At 34.1% G+C, this 21,941-nt stretch overlaps 1 protein-coding gene across 1 annotated transcript in view; it reads right to left on the bottom strand.

The window, feature by feature from the left end:
* Positions 1-21,941, bottom strand: part of LOC136041701 (protein EFR3 homolog cmp44E-like) — a gene marked incomplete at its 3' end in the record, with an annotated part of 95,514 nt that overhangs the window by 22,111 nt on the left and 51,462 nt on the right. Inside the window, 4 exon segments of the mRNA XM_065726430.1 lie at positions 1,472-1,647; positions 7,559-7,809; positions 11,808-11,946; positions 20,115-20,193. Of these exon segments, the coding sequence (XP_065582502.1) occupies positions 1,472-1,647; positions 7,559-7,809; positions 11,808-11,946; positions 20,115-20,193 (645 nt within the window).

The following is a 21,941-nucleotide window of genomic DNA, read 5'->3' on the forward strand; positions in this document are numbered from 1 at the left end:
TAACAATAACTATATATATATATATATATATATATATATATATATATATATATATATACATATATATATATATATATATATATATATATATATATATACATATATATATATATATATATATATATATATATATATATATATATATATATATATATATATATATATATATAGCTCTCTTTAAAAAAGGAAATATGGGAATTAAAAACATCATTGCACCTACTGATTTGACTTAACATATAAGTTTTGAAAACAAGCAGTGTAAACATTAAAACAAACTAAACTGAATTCAATATTGAAATTATAACTTAGCTAGTAATGATGGCATTAAAAAGAATCAAAATACTTATAAAAAAAAGTAAAAAGCACATAAACAAAGAAGAAATAAAAACAAAAAACAGAGAAGTATTCTGAATTGGAGTTTCCATTTCTGGATTTTTCCAGAAATGGACACTCAACCAAGTGGATAACTCCTGGAGCTTTCCACTGTAACTACATTAGCATTTCAACAATGGAAATATACTAAAAAAATCATACATTTTTTACAAGATTCTCTGCACCAACAAGAATAACGAAGCCATTACAGTTAATATAGATAACAGGGAATATAAATATATAAGGGATATTCTATCTAGATATAACGGTTATCTAGATATAACGGATATCTAGAATAAAGAATAATCATATGAATAATGATCAGCTACCAATTAACCGGATGAAGGGATCATTACAAGGAAGGTTGCGATTAGTTACACATGAGCAATCATAGATACTTTACTTGACAGTTCAGTTGACACTTCAAATGAGTAATCCACTTGACAACTACTTACTTCCAGCAGAACCAGACGTTTAACGCCTCAACAAGAATCTGAATCAGATGTAACATAGGAATGTGTTTAACCGTAAGCACCCCAGACTCACGCACCCCTTAACCTTCCATTTCGAGATTAAATGAGAAAAACGGTGCTTTTCTATTAAACAAGTAAACTGTCAATTTTAGAAATAGTTAAAGAAGTAAGTAAACTGTTTTATAACCTCATTGAGCCTAGTTGAAATACCAGTTCGAATTTATCGGCCCCCACCTCCCTAGATTTATAATAGCACCTTTATAGTATTTCTAATACAAAACACCGTTTTGGTATGTTCAATGGAAAGAAAACAGTCATCAGCGCCTACATTTTGGACACATTTAGGAACCCTTTGAAGTTAACTGTAAGCTCCAGAGACTCACAGCGATCAGGTTTACTGAGTCAGAGCAATGACCCCTGCCCCAAACCAATGATTGGCAACAACAGGACTCAGACCCCAGTCCCGAAGGATAAGGAATCAACTATTAGGATAGTTAATTCGAAACGACACAATATGAAAAATACCACAAAGATATAAACTTTATAAGTGAGCTTCAACGGCGTAAAACAAATAATGTGGACTGAAATATACCTCCCAACAGAATGAACATTAGAAATTTGCCTACCTGACCTTTTTTACCCTATCTACATTTCCGTGTCTATCTAAAAGTGAATGTAGAACCTGATGAGCCAGAAGTCTTGTTGCTATATCAGGTGATAGTAGACCATACGTTAGTTTTTCTGCAACAAGGTCATTCTTAAAGATGCTATGTAGCTGTACCGTTTTGTAGTGCTCAGCAACCTAACAAAAACACATAAAAATGATAATAAAGGTACCAAAAACGCAGAAGTTGATTTTTAATATGTCGTTGCACGATTTTTTAATGATCAGTAGCCTGAAAATATAGCCGTAAAATATGTAAACACCAATGTGATCATTCTGAGATATACTACGCAGCTGCATGGTTTCGTAAGAGAAAACAAAAAGGTGGAAAATGAAAGCGTCAAAACCTAAAAAGTTACGTTCAAATGTACTATGTAGCTGAACAGCTTTTAGTGCTAAGCAGTCTGAAAATTAACTTTAAAATGTGAACACGGAAACACAAAAAAAGCAAAAGATGATTATAAGGTATGCAATATAGCAGCGCGGTTTAGTAGCTGAAAACAATAATGTGAAGAATGAAAACCAAAGCGTCAAAACCTAAAAAGTTACGTTCAAATGTGCTATGTAGCTGAACAGCTTTTAGTGCTAAGCAGTCTGAAAATTAAATTTAAAATGTGAACACGAAAACGTAAAAAAAAGCAAAAGATGATTATAAGGCATGCTATATAGCAGTACTATTTGTAGCTGATAACAATAACGAGATAAATGAAAACCCAAGCGCCAAAACTTGAAAAGTTATGTTCAAATGTGCTATGTGGCTGCACAATTATTAGTGCTAAGCAGTCTGAAAATTAACTTTAAAATGAGAACACGGAAACCCAAAAAAAGCAAAAGATGGTTATAAGGTATGCTATATAGAAGCACGGTTTAGTAGCTGAAAACAATAACGAGATAAATGAAAACCCAAACGCCAAAACTTGAAAAGTTATGTTCAAATGTGCTCTGTAGCTGAACAGCTTTTAGAAAGTAAAACAGTTCAAAATAGGGATGATACCTTTTTATTGACAGTGAATAGATATAAAATTATTTAACTGGATATTTCGAACACATATACAGTGTTCATCATCAGCAGTAAAAGCAGTTTTACTGCTGATGATGAACACTGTATATGTGTTCGAAATATCCAGTTAAATAATTTTATATCTATTCACTGTCAATAAAAAGGTATCATCCCTATTTCGAACTGTTTTACTTTCGTCATGGAAAGGCAGTGTGGTCTTCGAAGTTATCAACAGCTTTTAGTGCTAAGCAGTCTGAAAATTAAATTTAAAATGTAAATACGAAAACGTAAAAAAAGCAAAAGATGATTGTAAGGTATGCTATATAGCAGTACTATTTGTAGCTGATAACAATAACGAGATAAATGAAAACCCAAGCGCCAAAACTTGAAAAGTTATGTTCAAATGTGCTATGTAGCTGAACAGCTTTTAGTGCTAAGCAGTCTGAAAATTGAATTTAAAATGTGAACACGAAAACGTAAAAAAAGCAAAAGATGATTTTAAGGTATGCTATATAGCAGTACTATTTGTAGCTGATAACAATAACGAGATAGATGAAAACCCAAGCGCCAAAACTTGAAAAGTTATGTTCAAATGTGCTATGTGGCTGCACAATTATTAGTGCTAAGCAGTCTGAAAATTAACTTTAAAATGTGAACACAGAAACCCAAAAAAAGCAAAAGATGGTTATAAGGTATGCAATATAGCAGCACGGTTTAGTAGCTGAAAACAATAACGTGAAAAATGAAAACCAAAGCGCCAAAACCATAAAACTAATGTTCATATAAGCTATGTAGCTGAACAGTTTTTAGTGCTAAGCAGTCTGAAAATTAAATTTAAAATGTGAAAACGAAAACGTAAAAAAAGCAAAAGATGATTGTAAGGTATGCTATATAGCAGTACTGTTTGTAGCTGAAAACAATAACGAGATAAATGAAAACCAAAGCCCCAAAACTTGAAAAGTTATGTTCAAATGTGCTATGTAGCTGCACACTTTTTAGTGCTTAGCAGTCTGAAAATTACCGTTCAAATGTGAACACGGAAACGCAAAAAAAGCAAAAGATGATTATAAGGCATGCTGTATAGCAGCACGGTTCAGTAGCTGAAAACAATAACGTGAAAAATGAAAACCAAAGCGCCAAAACCCTAAAACTAATGTTCATATAAGCTATGTAGCTGAACAGTTTTTAGTGATAAGCAGTCTGAAAATTAAATTTAAAATGTGAACACGGAAACCCCAAAAAAGCAAAAGATGGTTATAAGGTATGCAATATAGCAGCACGGTTTAGTAGCTGAAAACAATAACGTGAAAAATGAAAACCAAAGCGCCAAAACCATAAAACTAATGTTCATATAAGCTATGTAGCTGAACAGTTTTTAGTGCTAAGCAGTCTGAAAATTAAATTTAAAATGTGAACACGGAAACCCAAAAAAAGCAAAAGATGGTTATAAGGTATGCAATATAGCAGCACGGTTTAGTAGCTGAAAACAATAACGTGAAAAATGAAAACCAAAGCGCCAAAACCATAAAACTAATGTTCATATAAGCTATGTAGCTGAACAGTTTTTAGTGCTAAGCAGTCTGAAAATTAAATTTAAAATGTGAAAACGAAAACGTAAAAAAGCAAAAGATGATTGTAAGGTATGCTATATAGCAGTACTGTTTGTAGCTGAAAACAATAACGAGATAAATGAAAACCAAAGCCCCAAAACTTGAAAAGTTATGTTCAAATGTGCTATGTAGCTGCACACTTTTTAGTGCTTAGCAGTCTGAAAATTACCGTTCAAATGTGAACACGGAAACGCAAAAAAAGCAAAAGATGATTATAAGGCATGCTGTATAGCAGCACGGTTCAGTAGCTGAAAACAATAACGTGAAAAATGAAAACCAAAGCGCCAAAACCCTAAAACTAATGTTCATATAAGCTATGTAGCTGAACAGTTTTTAGTGCTAAGCAGTCTGAAAATTAAATTTAAAATGTGAACACGGAAACCCCAAAAAAGCAAAAGATGGTTATAAGGTATGCTATATAGCAGCACGGTTCAGTAGCTGAAAACAATAACGTGAAAAATGAAAACCAAAGCGCCAAAACCCTAAAACTAATGTTCATATAAGCTATGTAGCTGAACAGTTTTTAGTGCTAAGCAGTCTGAAAATTAAATTTAAAATGTGAAAACGAAAACGTAAAAAAAAGCAAAAGATGATTGTAAGGTATGCTATATAGCAGCACGATTTGGTAGCTGAAAACAATAACGTGAAAAATGAAAACCAAAGCGCAAAAAACCTGAAAATTATGTTCAAATGTCCTAAGTAGCTGCACAGATTTTATTGCTAAGCAGTCAGAAAATTAACTTTAAAATGCGAATACGGAAACGCAAAAAAGCAAAAGATGATTATAAGATATGCTATATAGCAGCACGGTTTAGTAGCTGAAAACAATAGGGTGAAAAATGAAAACCAAAGCGCCGAAACCCTAAAACTAATGTTCATATAAGCTATGTAGCTGAACAGTTTTTGCATTCAATAGTCAGAAATATAGCCTTGAAATATGAAAATAGAGAGACGCGAAAAACACAATGGATGACTCTAAGGTATGCTATGTTACTTCACGGAAGAAAATAAAAAAAGCGCCAAAACACGAAAGGTTATTTTATGTTCAAATATGCTATGTAGCTTCCCATTTTTTAGAGCTCAGTCGCCTGAAATTAAAACCGTAAAATACAAAAAGAAACACGAAAAAGGCAAAACATTGTTCAAAGATGCGCTATGTAGCAGCGCAGTTTGAAGCTGAAAACAAAACGATAAAATAAAAAACAAAAGCGCCAAAACTCAAAAGGTCATCTTTAAAACATTCTACGTAGTTTCACAGCTTTCAGTGCTCAGTAGCCTGAAAATTAAACCATAAAATATGAAAACAAGAAACACGAAAAGCGCGAAAGATAATTTTAAGATATACTATGTAGCTGCACAGTTTTGTAGATGAAAACAAAACATGTACAAAATGGAAACAAAAGTGCCTAAACACGAAAGGTTATCATTAAATATGCTATGTAGATGCACAGTGTTTAGTGTTCAACAGCCTGAAAATAAAACCGTAGAATATGAAAACAGAAACGGGGAAAATTCAAAAGATAATTCTAGGGTAGGTGATGTATCTGCACGTTTTTCCTAGCTGAAAACAAAAACAGAAAAAATGGAAACGAAAGTGCCAAAAGGTTATGCTTGAATAGGCTATGTAGCTGCAGAGTTTTGTATTGGTCAATAGTCTAAAAATAAAACCATAAACTTGAATATGGTGTGTAGCTGCACAGCTTTTAGTGCTAAGCACACCTTTTTTAGCTGAAAACAAAACGTGAAAAATGAAAACAAAGTAAAAAAAAACCCAAAGGGTTAAAATTAAATACGGTATGTTGCACAGCTATTAATGCTAAGTACATCTTTTTTGGCTGAAAAAAAAACGTGGAAAATGAAAACTACGAAAAAAACACGAAGGGTTAAACTTAAATATGGTATTTAGCTACACATCTTTTAGTGCTAAGCACACCTTTTTTGTTAGCTGAAAACAAAACATGGAAAATGAAAACGAAGACGAAAAAAACCCGAAGGGTAAAACTTAAATATAGTATGTAGTTTCACAGCTTTTAGTGCTAAACAACCTGAAAACAAATGCCAAAAATAAAAATAAATTACTGGGTCTTTCGACCTGATGATGATACATCCTTTTATACCTTCTTATTTCTTTTCACCAGCAGGTAAAATTTTCTACCTAGAGGTGGAAGGGGGGAAGGGTTGAAACAGCTTTGTTTCATCAATTTGGTATTTCAAATATTCATTTCAGGTTTTCGACTTAATAATTTCACCTATTTATAGCAGTTCTTATCTTTGTAGGGAATGAGAGGGTGCCGAAAATATTCCAGGGAAAGAAACAGTTTAAAAAAATAGCCAATTTTCCAAGAAAATAAAGTTACAGCTTTTAAAGGATACTTTTAAGTTTTAGAATAAATTAAAATTACAGCTTTTAAAATATACTTTTAAGTTTTAGACCCAAAAACATGATGTATTCACTCCCTACCCCTCTCCCAATGTGCTCTACTATTTTCAAGGAGTGCAAGTGTGAGTGACGACTATTTTCAAGGAGTGAGGACTTCTTCATCTAGAAATAACTGGAATTTCACATTGTAAAAGATTGATCAGACGACCAGAAACTAATTTCTTTCAGGTCAGAAAGAGGTATCTAGGCATACTCCTGGACGAAAACCTCTCTTTTGTTCATAAATTATTATCAATACTTATCTAATTGTAATTATTAAATGCGCAAATATACATGTTTAGCGTCTGGCTTACTGAGGCTTTCAAAAAAAGAAGGAAATTATGTGTGCCAGTCCAGACTCTCTAAGCAGTCCTACTTCTATACCATTAGCGTACAACATGCGGCCACTATGGAATCCCTAGATAGAACTGACATCAGCAGATTTTGTTATAGCGTTAATTGAAATAGTTCAAGAAACAAAAACTTGAAGAAATGAGCAAACTTAGTCTCTGCGTTTGAGATGGACGGTGTAGGAACAAGTGACAGCGAAAAAGAAACTGTTTTTAATTTTGTTTGGAACAACCAACAATAATATACACCCAATCGAAGGATTGTTTAATGTCTGTCAAAGGCTTCTTAGCCTTTTTTTTAATATTGCAGTCCTACCTCATTGCACCAAGGCCTACAATTTAGTCTAACTTGGGTCCCAGTTCTGACTCTTTGCACAGTTCTACCTATATACGATTAGCGTACAAAAAGTGGTTAGTCTATACTCACTTAATAGAACTGATCTTAGCAGATCTTTGCTTTAGTGTTTAGCCCCTAGGCAAGGAGACCCTACTAGCAATATTCCCCCGTTCCACCCTCTTTACTCATAGTGATGCTTCAAGTTTATTTCGGCCAATTACCTAACTCATCTTTTACGTGGAACGTTTATATGAAGCGACGAACAGTACAAGAAAGAGGATTCGAGTTTGCTGAATTTCAAAATTCAGTACAATATACCACAACAAAAAATACCTTAGCAACTGCTTCAAGTAGTACCCTCTGAAGTCCTTTGTCATTTTCTTTTTCGACGGGTATTCTTTCTACAATGAACGTCAGTATGTCCGTCTTCTGGAAATCTGGACAGGCCTTGGAGAAACTTGCTAGAGTTGTAATTATGCCGTCTTTAAAGGCTATGTCTTCTTCGGGAACAGATTTGAATTTTGCACTGGTGAAATTTTGAAGTTGCTTCAACAATCCATCAACTATCATCAGCACCGATGGCCCTATTAAAACAAAAATTTATTGTCAATAATAATAATTGCCTATTTATAATGAGTTGGCTTGGCTTACAAAAATAGTACAATAGTACTATTTTTTTATAGTACAAATAGTACAAAAATAGTACAAAAATAGTATAAAAAAATGTAAGCAAAACACTAACATACAAAAGATTATAATGAAAAATTGTATGGTCCATTGGCTCTATAAAAACATATTGCCTGGAAAAAAAAATTGTTGATTGAAAATAATAATGACTATTTGTTCATTATAGGTCGACAAGGCTTAAACAATATTTTAGAGACGCAAAAAGCGTGCAACAAAACGATACCATGGAAACAATTCACTGACTAATTTTATGGCCCTATTAATACATAACTATATGGTCCTAATAAAATAGCAAGTTCTTTTACAGAATCAATAAATTACATTATTCTTTTGTATCTGTTATGCCGACTGGGTAGATATCTTGAAAAACTAAGCAGTCAAATTACAATTTGACAAGCACAAGTGATGAAAATCAGCCCTGTCTTAATTAATGCTTCATAGATGAAGAACGAAATTATTTGGAAATATTTAAGACGCTTACTGTATCAAACAGTTCGTGGTAACGAACTATAGTAAGGAGCGACCCGACTCAATAGTAACCGAAACTCTAAAAAACGGAATTTTTATAACAATATTTACATCAAAAGAATCACATTTTAAAGCTGATTTTAAATATGTAAATTCAATCAAGTTTAGACTTACCCATCAAAAGTTACGAGCCTGAGAAAATTTGCCATATTTTAGAAAATAGGGGAAACACCTCTTAAAAGTCATAGGATCTGCGTATCAGAGAACCCTATAGTAGAAGTTTTAAGCTCCTATCTACAAAAATGTGGAATTTGTATTTTTTCCAGATCACGGATGCGTGATTATTTTTTTTTTTTTCCCAGGGGTGATCGTATCGACCCAGTGATCCTAAAATTGGAGGGAAATAGGCCTACTCCCCCGCTCCTTTTTTCTCAAAATCGTCCTATAAAAACTAAGAGAAAACCATTTAGCGAAAAAAAAAATAATATGCAAATTTCGTTTTAATTATTTATGTGCGGAGAGCCAAAATCAAAACATGCATTAATTCAAAAACGTTCAGAAATTAAATTAAAAAATAAGTTTTTTTAACTGAAAGTAAGGAGCGACATTAAAACTTAAAACGAACAGAAATTACTCCGTATATGAAAGGGGCTGTTCCTCCTCAACGCCCCACTCTTTACGCTAAAGTTCTTTACTGTTTTAAAAAGTAGAGTTAAGAGAAAGAGTCAAACTTTAGCGTAAAGAGCGAGGCGTTGAGGAGGAACAGCCCCTTTCATATACGGAGTAATTTCTGTTCGTTTTACATTTTAATGTCGCTCCCCACTTTCAGTTAAAAAAAAAACTTGTTTTTTTATTTAATATTTAAAATTAGACGCGTTGAATAACTGTTTTTGAACGTTTAGCCAAAACAAGACTTCTAATTTATCTGGGAATATCAAACAGAAATTACCAAGTGGTGCTACTACATGAATTCTGGCTATTCTGTCTGATTCAAAGCTGAATTTTTTTTAAGTCTCCTTCCAAAATTCGTAATTAAAATCATCTCCTTCATAATTCAAATTATTTGTTTTAAAAGTTCTTTAAAGCCAAAAAGGTAAAATTATTGTGTGAAAAGGAGAAACTTGTGGTGTGTAAAATTATATGGAAAGCTTTATTAACTTGAATTACAATGAGGAATCCATGCGTTAGGACTGTCTGAGTGTTTAACATCTGTGTTACTTTTGCCCAAAAATAAGAAAAAAATGTCAGCGGTTTTCATTTTCCACAAAAAAAAAAATAATATCGACAATATGAATTATGGTATTCTAATTTAATCTTAGACCTACCCTAGTGTAGAATAGACAAAAACATCTTTTGCGAATCCCAGTTAATGCTCCACGGTTAATTTTGAAAATTCGCTCATTCGATTTCAATTTCGGTAATAGCTTCCAGTCATTTAAATTATTTTTCTGACATCCAAAAGTTAGATGTCTAAGTTGAAACAAAGCCCTTTTTGTGATACCCTTTTGTTGAAGTATAACATAGGAGTTTGGCACTGTGGCAGCCCCAAAATCGAGATAAAATTATACCGAACATTAAAACGTTGGTCAGAAACACATATTTTGCTATAAGATATATTTGCAAGTTAAAAAGAAGTTAACATTAAATGTAATCAAAGCTTATATTAAACCATTTTAAACTAAAAAAAAGAAATGTAAAAAAAAACAAAGAAAAAATTGACGAAAAATTAGAGTAAAAAATTACAGAAAAATAAATAATTGCTTGAAGCAAAATTGTTTGAAGCGTAAATAAATGTTACAAAATTGCTAAAAAAAAAAGTCCCAAATCCCATCTGCGGTAGCTACATATATAGCCACTATACGTATTATCTACATACCGTCTACACTAGTAGACAGTACAGCTTACTTTAGATATGATTTGAATATATTTACAATTTTGCCGCCCTAAAAAAGACAGTAGCTACAAAGTGTTCATTTGTTTGCAGGCAATCTACGCAACGACACTTGAAAATCTTCATAATAGCCTATCTATATATAATATAGATAATAGTAATAGTATAATATTATATTACATTATATAATGAAAAGAGAAATCACCAGTGCAACAGCACAAACACACACACACACAAAAAAAAAAGAAGACAGAAGGAGATAAGGAAGACTGTTTTCCTACATTAGTGATTATAGATCAGCACTTGAATGAGGCTTTAACCCTACTCATCCATACAAACACATAGGTCAAACAGCATAGCCATACACAATCAACCATAAAGAATAATCCATGGACAGGCAGTCGTGTCGTCAGTAAGTATAAGTCGTAATTTACCAAACATTAAAAAAAAAAAAAAAAAAAAAAAAAAAAAAAAAAAAAAAAAAAAAAAAAAAAAACAACCTAGAATAGAAATTTTAGACCTAGAATAGCAAATCGAAAAATAAAGCCTATTAAACAAAAAGTAAGTATATATTAATTGGACTCATTTGAGAGAGGTCGTGCAAGATGTTAAGGTTGAACTGACACAAATCAAAAGGTTTGTACACATCACAGTTGATTCCTGCGCTGCTTGGCAATACGGAGCCGGGGTTCAATTCCTGCCGTCGCAGGATTTGACTACAGGCCAAATAAACGTTCAAATGGGGATAAGTCCATTCATTATACAGCGAAAACTGAAAAAAAGTGCGGACATTTTAACCATATATCCAGACTTTTGTATCTGTTTTCGCTGTCTAATAGATAAACTCATTCCCATTTGAAGCTTAATTATTTCGTCATAGAAAGGCTGAATGGTCTTGGAAAAAAAATATACTTAATTGAAGGTATTACGGGAAAATAAGACAGATACCTGTTCCTGAAAAAAAGGTATCTGAAAAAAGGTAGATACCTGTTCCTGGATGGTCTATGTCCTTTACACCGAATTGGAGGGAAGCTAATCACATTGTGGGAGCAGAGGTACCTGGCCTTTAAAAAGACTAATTTAATAAATGAATAATCAAAATAATAAAACCCTTATCGATCCCGTCGAGAGTCCAACGGCTTAAAATGACCTAATATTACTACTACTATTACTACTAATAACTCACCGCAGCACCAAGTCGCCTGAGGCCAACACAGCTACGCACGCTCCTTTTCCAACCCTATCTACTCAAGGCCTCCCTCTTTACACCCTCCCAGGAAGTTCCCATTTCTTTTAAATCTTTATTCATGACATCTTCTCCCACCCCGGACGAGGACAACCTGCTTTCCGTTTAGCCCCAGACAGTTGGCCAAAAAAGACTAGCTTCGACTAATATTTGTCAAACTCAAATTGTCTAAATGTATGTGATTCATGTTTTTAAGCTTCAAAAATAATTGAAGGGTAAATAATACATAGAAAGAAAAACAACTAGATGGTGCAAAAAATTAGTATAATGCAACATCCAAAATAGCTCACCCCCAGCTCCATCTCCAGTGGCAATAGATATAGCTCTAGTTAAAACATTATTTATCTCAATACGTATTTGGGCTGGCTTCTTTCTACTTGCTTCTAAATGACCCATTAGTATTGCAATAACTCTATATGTAAGATGAACCTGCAAAGGAAAACCAGAATCATGAAGTGAAATTTACATGAAATAAAACCACTGGCAAAGAAGACAAAAAATCCAAATCAAAATTAAGACCATAATATTGTTCCCAGGGTAAATTCTTTGTTGAATAAATAGAAACAACTAGGACGTAGTCTATGGTAGCACAGTATATTGATCTCAGCTCTTGAATACGGGACCGAGGTTTGAACCAAGCTTCCACAGGGTTGGGCGACAGGCTTGCTACCCGTTCCTGTAAAAGAAGGCCTATTCACAATCAATGGTTAAGCTGGAACTTTATTCTTATTCTTAATTAGGGCCAATGTTAGGTAATTAGGACTAATTTTGTAGTTGCAAAAAAAATTTAACTTATTATTACATTATTGAGTTGAGCTCCATACGCATCTTGCACGGCTCTAAGCTGCCTATAATTCACAAGACACCTGATAACCACTATTTTCTAAGAGATTTTTTAGACATTTTTTTTCAAAATTATAAAGTATAGAAGAATGTCATATTTTCGTCAATGCTGTCAAATTGAGTGGTGAAGATAATCTAACAAATTTAATTAGATAAATTTTACAACGCTTTTGGCTAATAAAAATTTATAAATTTACAGTCTGTTGAATCGCAAAGAAGACTAGAAGTTCAAAGGAATGCTACACTGGACCGACTGGAAACGACTGGGTCAAGCTTTCTACTGGGACAAACACCTGCAGTGCGATCTGATTTTGCCCCAGATGTGGCATACGCTAAAGTGAGGAGCATGATTAAACAAGGGTTGATAGGGCTCCCTTGGTTCTTTTAAAAATAATTAAAAATATTAGCTGATTGACTTTAGATAAATAGAGTTAATCAACAATTTGAAAAAATATAACTTGAAAGAAAAAAGATTAAGAAATTAACAATTTTAGTTTGTTTATTTTGGAGGAGATTTGATTTGAATTAAGCTGTTATGTTTGTTGGTTGGTGATTGTGACCCCAAAGTATGGACACGAAATGCAGTTGCTTCCCCTCGTAGCATTATTATTATATAGATTTTATATTTTTTTTTCTTTTTTCTTTCTTATTGTCATGAAATTAATTAATGTTATATGAACGTGTTTTTACCGAACTCACACCAGGTGAACCGTTTGGTTTCGGTGAACTATATAGATTTTTGTTAAGGTTAAATAAATACAACAACATCATCAAAAAAATTAATTTATTTAATTATTATCATTATTGTCTCTGTTTTTATTCTTAATACTATTGTTTTGTAAGGTGAAGGTGGTTGTGCTTTCGGGAAGGAAGGACATAATTTATTAGATGTTGAATTGTTTTGAAGACTATTAACAGGAATTGTCTTGTTTAAGGGACTCAACGTGCGTTTTTGCATAGAAGTATAATTCAAATTTATTTATTTCTATTTACATCAATAAAACCTGACTGAACCAAAATCTATTCTATGCCTTTATAAGCTGTTTGAAGTCATTTGTTTTTAGCTTATTTTTTCTTAATTTTCACACGGAATCCTTCCTAAATTTGGTGTCCCCTCCTGTTAGAACCTGCACAACTACAAGGAGACCTTTTCATTTAAAATAAAATTCTCAATTATTTCCAATTTTTAAAGATATATTTAGGATTAAATTTTTACTTAGCCAATTCGAAAAATCAGATTTCATTTTCACTGTCCTTGTGTACTTCAAAGTTTGAAGGTGTTTAGGCTAAGAATTGGCTAACTTTTAGGCTAATGTTTCAAGATTTCAGGCACTTAATGGCAGTCCATCTAGAGAACAAATGTAAAGCTTAAAGGACAACAAAATCAAAAGAGACCAAAAAGAAAAATCCCTTAAATGGGAACAGATGGATTGAAAAGATTTAAAAGAAGTGACAATTTCAAGTTCAAGTTCAAGTTCTGTTTATTACTACATAATTTCAATATAAAAAACCAATTTGGCAGAGAGAGGGCTCGAGGCCAAATGGCAAACAATTAAATAAACTGTATGCTATAACTACATCAACATAAAATAATATCATAAATTAATCATAATCCATCCAGGTTCCAGATTCAAACCACCAGACTGAGTTGGGATTTACCGCTATAAACCACACATTTATTATTTATTTACTTAATTTATTTTTTTCCATTTTTTTTTTTTTTTTTTTTTTTTCTTTTTACTTTAAACATTTTCTATGAGCATTGATTTTGTTTTGTTTTTCAGCGTATTAGTAGAAAGTTCAAGTTTGATTACATTATGATAACTTTGCCATACCCTCAATATTGCGTTTCTCAATGAAAATCTTGATCTTTCTGAAATTATCAAGGGTTGCCGGGCTTTACAAGGATTACGCGTGTTATGCTCGTGATCGGCCTTAGTTCCAGAAAATAGATCGGGTTCATAAAAATATTCAGGTAGGGAATTTGAATGATGTTTTTTCTTAAATAAAATAGAATGAAAAACAATAAAAGATTCAAGGGGCAAAATGTTCAAAAAAAGAGGAAGACTTTTAGTTGACGACTTATTAGGGCAAGAATCAGGAGATGGTACAAAAAGCTTAAGAATTCGGAGAGCTTTATTCTGCTGCCTTATCAATGGTAATATATTCGATCGAAAAGTATTCAAATATACAAGAGGACAGTAATTTAAGTAAGAATGAATTAGCGAAAAATAAATACACCGCAGGGCATCATAAGGGAGAAAGGGTTTAAGAAGCCTGATCATACCGACGTTCCTTGCAACCTTTACCCTCAGGCAATTTATGTGCTCCTTCCAACTTAAATTCGAATCAACTATCACTCCTAGATACCGAAGATGGTGGACTCTGCTGATCGTAGTATCACATTTTTCAATTGTTAGGGAATTAAAAGTTGGCAATGCTTTTGAAATCCGAGAGAAAATCAGGAATTTGGTTTTAGATGTATTAATACATAAATTATTCGCTGCAAACCATTCAAGCAGATATGTAAAAACTTCTTTCATTTTTAAACGTAGTACAAGTTCAGTAGGACCACTAATATTGAGGGCTGTGTCATCCGCGAATAGAACCGTGAGGCCGAGATCTTTCATAGAATTATCAATATCGTTAATATAAATTAAAAATAAAAGGGGGCCAAGGATTGACCCTCGGGGAGCTCCGACTTGTCCATCCAAAGAGATCAGTTCAGATCTCGTAGTATCAGCATCAACATACTGGCTTCTCTCAGACAGAAATGACATGATCAGGTTATTAGCAGGTCCTTGAATACCGCAATTCTCAAGCTTTCTCCGTAAAATCTTATGACAGATTGTATCGAATGCCTTTTTTATGTCAATAAATATAGATGCTGGAATTTCACCTCGATCAAGAGCATCATGAATATATTGCGTGACCGCTAGGATAGCTTGTTCCGTTGAATGGCTTTTCCGAAAACCGAACTGTGACTTACTAAAGTATTTGTGTTTTTCTAGGAAATTATTTACTCTCTTGTAAATGCACCGTTCAATAACTTTCTCAAACGCGGAAAGGATTGAAATAGGTCTATAATTAGATGGGTCTTTAGGGTCTCCTCCTTTGTGCAGAACAATAACACGTGCAGATTTCAAACATGATAGGAACTTCCCGCTCCTGAAACAAATATTCACAATATGCACAAGGAGGTCAGCTACATTAGCAATAATTAGTTTTAACAGTCGGGTAGATGAACCGTCTATCCCTTCAGCTCCACCAGGTTTTAGAAGATTAACTATGTTTATCAGCTCTTCTTTTGAAGTCGGTGTTAAAAATAGCGAAGACAAAGAAGATGGAGGTAGGTAATCTTCAAACTTATTTCTTTGTTCAGAATTATTAGCAGCTACAGACTCCTTTACCGTACGTATACCAACATTGGCAAAATGCTTATTAAACACGTTTGCTATACCAGGTCTATCAGACACCAGTTCAGGACCATGATTTATAGATTCAGGAAATTTAGACATTTTTTTCTTTCCAATAATTCCATGGATAATCTCCCAAGATTTTTTGGGGGAACCCGAAGCTTCTGCAAAAAGTTTCGTATAATGTGACGCTTTTGCTGCACGGATCACTTTAGTTAAATTGTTTTTATATAATCTGAATTTTTCCTTGTTATCTTCACTTGGGTTCTCTATTCGGATTTTATAAAGTTGATTTTTTATTTTAATTGATCGGACAATCCCTTTAGAGATCCAAGGTTTTCTTGGCTCTTGGCGTCTTGATTTACTTGTTTTCGCAGGACACGCACGATCAAAAGCCTTTTCAAATTCTTGTATAAAATAATTAGTTGCTTGATCAACATCCTGATTATCCAAACACGGACTACGGTTAATATTATTTAATTGGTTTCTAAGAGATTCAATCGATTCTGCATCAAGCTTTCGAGTTTTCCGTTCAGGATGTTCTACTTTTGGCTTATCAAGTGTAACTTCTGAAAGGATTAAAAAATGATCAGAATCATCATAAATAATCACATCACATGTTTTCAGATCCAGGTTGGTGAATAAGTTATCAATTAAAGACGCGGTAGTGTCTGTGACGCGAGTAGGGATACGGCATGCAGGAAGCATTCCAGTACTAAGGAATGAAGAAATAAATTCATTTGCTAAGCTAGAATTATTTTGAGCTTGTTTGAGTTTAGACGGAGCAAGGAGGTCGATGTTAAAATCCCCCATAAATAGTAGTTTTTTATACCGACTTAGCATGGAAGATAACAGTTTATCGAGAGATTCCAAAAATTTGGCTGGTGACCCACAAGGCGGTCTATATAACACACAGCAAAGCAGAGTTTCACTCTTAGTTTCAATTTCCACAAGGATAAATTCAAAAAGCATTTCTTCATAAAGGTTATCAAAATCCGTAATAATTTTAGTTGCCAGTTCATGTTTAACAAACATACTAATACCACCGTGTTTCCGTGTTTCTCTGTTCTTAAATAAATGTTTATACCCATCTATACGAGCGAGGGGGGCAGACGACTCAGAAAGGAATGTCTCACAAGCCCCAAAAATATCAACTCCGTGATTAGCAAGGAACAACGACAATTGGTCAAGGCTTTTTAACAATCCCCTACAGTTAAGGGAAGCGATTCTTAAACTTCCAGGCGTAGGTCGGTATTTAGGGACTTTTTCCGGTAACAAATAATTATTTTCAGGGAGGTTATCAATAAAAAAATCACGATCATCTTTACTATAGATTCCCAGCTTTGAAAAATGCTTTGCAAGATCCAGGGGACTTTTTTGGAGACGGAGTAGTTTTTTAGCGGTATTTCCCAACTCATTTAAATTACTAAATATAATGACTTACCAAAGAATCCGGGGGTTTGAATCTGGATGGATGGTTACTTACACGAGACTGTGTACCAAACAGAAAGACATGTGATGACACTGAAAAATAAGAACCAGGACAGAAACGGAACTTGATTATTTCTACTACTACTACTAGGTCTAGAAAAAAGCACAAAGAACGTTCAACAGAAACACCCATCACAGTCCTAGGTGAGGGAAAGAGGAAGATCTTACCCATTTGTATGAGCACAGGTAAAGAAACAGAGGATTTGAGGATGAATGTGTATTTTTTTTTTGCAGATTGTTTTGAATTTTTTTTTAAGTAGAAACTTTGATGACAAGTATATTCAGGTTAGTGAAGTCTATATGTCATTTTTATGTGTGTAAGTTTTTGTTTTCATGGCCTGGGGAGGATTTTGTAACAGTGGATATTTATCTCTCTGTACATTAAAATACCAAGGAGTACCAACCATTAAAATCGATATTCATTCAATTTCTCACTCCCCTTCAGAAATGGATCTTCAAAGGCTGAACTTTAGGCTACTATAAAGCTTAAATTACCAAGGATACCAAAATACAAGCATTCTTATACCTTTGGAACTAGCTTTGGTTTATTCATACAAGAAAACCTACAATTTTTCAAGAGTTTTTCTTTTGGTTGTTTCCAAATTTGAAGTTTTTAGGGCAGCATCCCATTTTTGTTATGTTGTCACTTTCAACCGTCAAAATAAATAAGTGAAACTAATTAATTATATTTGAGAATACTTTTCATCAGTAAACTTCAAACATCAATAGTACATTGCCATCCAAAGATAATTGCACCATCTTAACATGCTTAAAAGTAATAAGTAATAGAGTATTGATTCATTACAGTCCTTCCCGGCTATGCTGGTCTCAGTTTCATGGCCCATCAGCGAGGAAGTACAAAGGAGGTTGAGTGCCAGCCATCCTCTGCTTTCGCACACCCTTCTTGATGAATTTCCCCAGATTCTTCCAGGTACCCATTTAGAGCTGAGTCGATTCTGGCTGAGCTTAAAGAGTAACACCATTGACCCAGATCCCAAACAAAATAACCGGCGACAACAAGAATCGAACCCCCGCCCTTCGTACAAAGGATCCCAATTCTAGTGTGCTATCCACTCGGCTTGGACGGTTTAGCCTGCTTGATGGCACATGTCTTGAGCTTGTTTTACAATGATCTTTTATTGATTTTTTTTTTTTTTTTTTGCACCCGCTACTGCCAAAGACTACATATTGAGGTCTTTTTAGATAAAAAATGAATTCACAGTTTTTTGTTTTTTTTAGATAGATTAGTTTTTGTAAGTTTCTTACTTAACCAATCAAACCATAAGACTTCATTTGCACTGTAAAAGGAAGTTGATACCTCATAGACATAAAAGGAATAAAAGGAAGTTGATGCCTCATAGAGAAAATCTAAAAATAAGGAAAAAAATATTTTTGAACCAATTTTTAAGTTCATTTTGTGTTCTGTTCTCTTTTTTGGTTCATCTATTTTGTTTACACTTTTTATTTCCCTGCTTGCAGTACAATTTTTTCGTGTTGTACAAACGACTGTTTTTCGGCTTATATTCGTCTTTTCACTTCTTTGTTATATCTTATTCGTCTGTTATATCTTATGCGCTGGATTCGGGATCCCTTGTCTGAGAGGACGCGGGTTCGAATCCCAGTGTACCCAATTCTTCGGTTTGGGACGGGGGTCAGTGGCGTGACTCTGTAAGCTTAGCCAGAGTCGACCCAGCTCTAAATGGGTACCTGGAGAAATCTGGGGAAGGTAAACAGGAAGGGTGTGCGACAGCACAGGATGGCTGGCCCCCAACCCCCCATTGCACTTCCTGGCTGAAGGGCCAAGAAACGGAGATCAGCACCGCCGGTACGGACTGTAAAGTCTAATGCCGTATCCTTTACCTTTTTTTTTTTTTTATCTAATGTTCAGGCTTTTGTTCCCACTTTTCAATATTTTTTTCTCAAATTTCCCGGACAACAGCTTTAGGAGTTTTTTATTCTTCTCTTTGTTTGTTTGTTTCCTCTTTCTTTTTTTTTTGTTTCAGCCTGTTTTCCTATTTGCAGTGGTATTTCTCTGTATTCTATGAGTCATATCCTTGGGGCTTCTGTTTCTTTATTTGCTCCTTTGTTCCATCAAAGAACGAAAGGAAGATTTGCAAGAACGGAAAGATGAATCATTAAACTAAGATTAGAATATTAGAAGGTACGGGAATGGCAGAGGCCAGTGCTGGGTCTAAAACGTGGGCGCTTGAGGTTGAGTGGGTATGTGGGAGGTTGAGGAAGATTTGCTAGTTGTTTTCCAGAGGAAATTTCTTAGAACATTTTTAGATGCTTGTTCAACGTTCCATACATAAAAAAATAAATTGTACGGAAAACATGGTTTAACACCCTTTTCTAAGACTTATAACGAGAAATGTCAAGATTCCTACTCAACATTATAAGGATGAAGGACGACACATTTTCAAAAATCTTGTTTATGGGTTACGCATGTGGGGTTGGCAGAGACATTATTCCATATTTTGTTAACGACACCTTGGGAATATTGAGAAAAAAATAAATAAAAGGGCTAAAAGGATGAAAAAAAACAAAAAACAAACAGAACAAAACGAAGACGGTTACATATTTCCACTATTCCAGAATTTTCACGAATTAAAAAAAATGGGTGTTCTGAATCCCCCCCCCCGAAACTTAGATTCATGAATACACGAAAGTTAGCATAAAATGCAAACACATTGAAAAAAACAAACTCTAATATAAATACAAATCGTTAGTTTTCGTTAACGCTAATTCTTAGGGAGGTTTTGGAGAGCAAAATCCCTTTTTTGGAAACACAGGGAAACCCCACTGGAAATATCGGAAGCAATAACTGTTCAGAGCAAAAAGGCTTACCGGAACTGTGCACATAATCCTTTCAAAAATATACATAGCAAAGTCGCTTGGAGTCCATAGGCTGTGGTTATCCAAGTGCCTAAAAGAAAGATGATTTTGTTAACTTCAATTTTATTTGACTGCTTAGCCAAAGAGAAAGATAGGTACTACTCTTTAGTGAAGACTGCTATAAATTTTGTTGCAAAGCAAAACACCAATTCGTTATTTTTAAAATGGGGAAGGGGCTCATGGCGAAGATATCACCACTGCTACGGCTAAATGTTCTGAGAGTCTGATAAGCTGTTCTCAAAAGGGATCCGCATACTTAAATTGTGTTCTTCAAGGCTATAAAATTGTGTTCTTCAAGGCTGGGGAATCATTGACTATTACAACTGCTACTACTATAACTGCTGCTAAAGCTAAGGGTATCAACTTGGAAATTTCAGGGAATGTTTTTAAAAGTATTGAACTGAATAAAAACATAATAAGTCTATACTGGCTGTGCCCAATGCCCGCGCCAGCAATGCCCTAGGAACTGTTTACGGTATAAGGTGAAACTTTCAGCATGTTTTGAAGGGGATACTGAAAAAAACCAATGATGCTATGTGCATACTGCTACTCATGCTACAACTATTGCTACTATTGAAGCTAACGGTATTAAGGTGAAGCTTTCAGGGAATGTTTAGAGGATGTTGAACTAAATCAAAACAGAGACTGTCAAAATGGTGTACCAGCAATATCTCAGGAACAGCTTAGATAACTAAGCTGAAACTTTCAGAGAATATTGAGGAGGATCTTGAACTAACCAAAAGGCACTATGTGCATACTACTACTACTACGATTACTGGAACTAGTGAGGCTAATGGTATTAAGGTGAAACTTTCGGGGAAAGTTTAGAGGAGTTTTAACTAAATCAAAACAAACTATATGCATGCAGGTTTTCAAAAGGATATATAAGCTATATCTTAGGGATAGTTTAGAGTATTATATTGGAACTTCCAGGGAATGTTGAGGGAGACCTTGAACTAGCCCAAACGCACTATAACCATGTCACCAGTGTTGGTACTATTACTGCTGCTACGACTACTACTTATACTGAGGATAAGGGAATTCAGGTGAGACTTTCAGAATGTATATAGGGGGATGTTGAACCGAATCAAAACACACTGTGTCCATGTTCCTCAGAAACAATTTAGAGTATTAAGTTGAAACTTTCAGGGGTGTTGAGAGGCATGTTAAATTTTCCAAAAGGCACTCTGTGCATACTACTACTACTAATACTACTGCTGCTATTTCTGCTTCTAATACTGTGACTACTACTACTGAGCCTAAGAGTAGAAAGGTGAAACTTTAAGGGAATGTTCAAGAGGATATTGAACTAAATCAAAACAGAATCTGTGCGTGCAAGCTGTCAAAAGGCCGTATCGGCAGCAACTCAAGAACGGCTTGGATTATTGGGTTGAAAGTTTTAGGGCATGTTGGGGGTATAATACTAATAATTTATTCAAGAAAAGCCCGTGGGCCATAGGAATTTTACATAATAAAAACAAACAACAAATTAACTAAAATAAATTAATACTATTTAAAGGAAACGCTCACGATGTGCCGCTGCAATCCTGACAAACCTTGATATCCTTTTAATACTCAGGAAATTTGTATTTTTCATTCTATTTACCATCCATTTCTCATACAATTTTTCCTTACCATACATCTCTCGCCTCCATTCATTCAATTCGACACATTCACACAAAAAATGTATAAAACTTTCATCCTGAGATCCACATATAGGACAAGCAATAGATTCTACTTTCTCCCCTTTTCTCCTTTGATGCTTTCTTTTCTCACCAA

This window comes from Artemia franciscana, unplaced genomic scaffold (genome assembly GCF_032884065.1).
Source record: "Artemia franciscana unplaced genomic scaffold, ASM3288406v1 PGA_scaffold_33, whole genome shotgun sequence".
In the NCBI taxonomy this organism is placed as follows: domain Eukaryota; kingdom Metazoa; phylum Arthropoda; class Branchiopoda; order Anostraca; family Artemiidae; genus Artemia; species Artemia franciscana.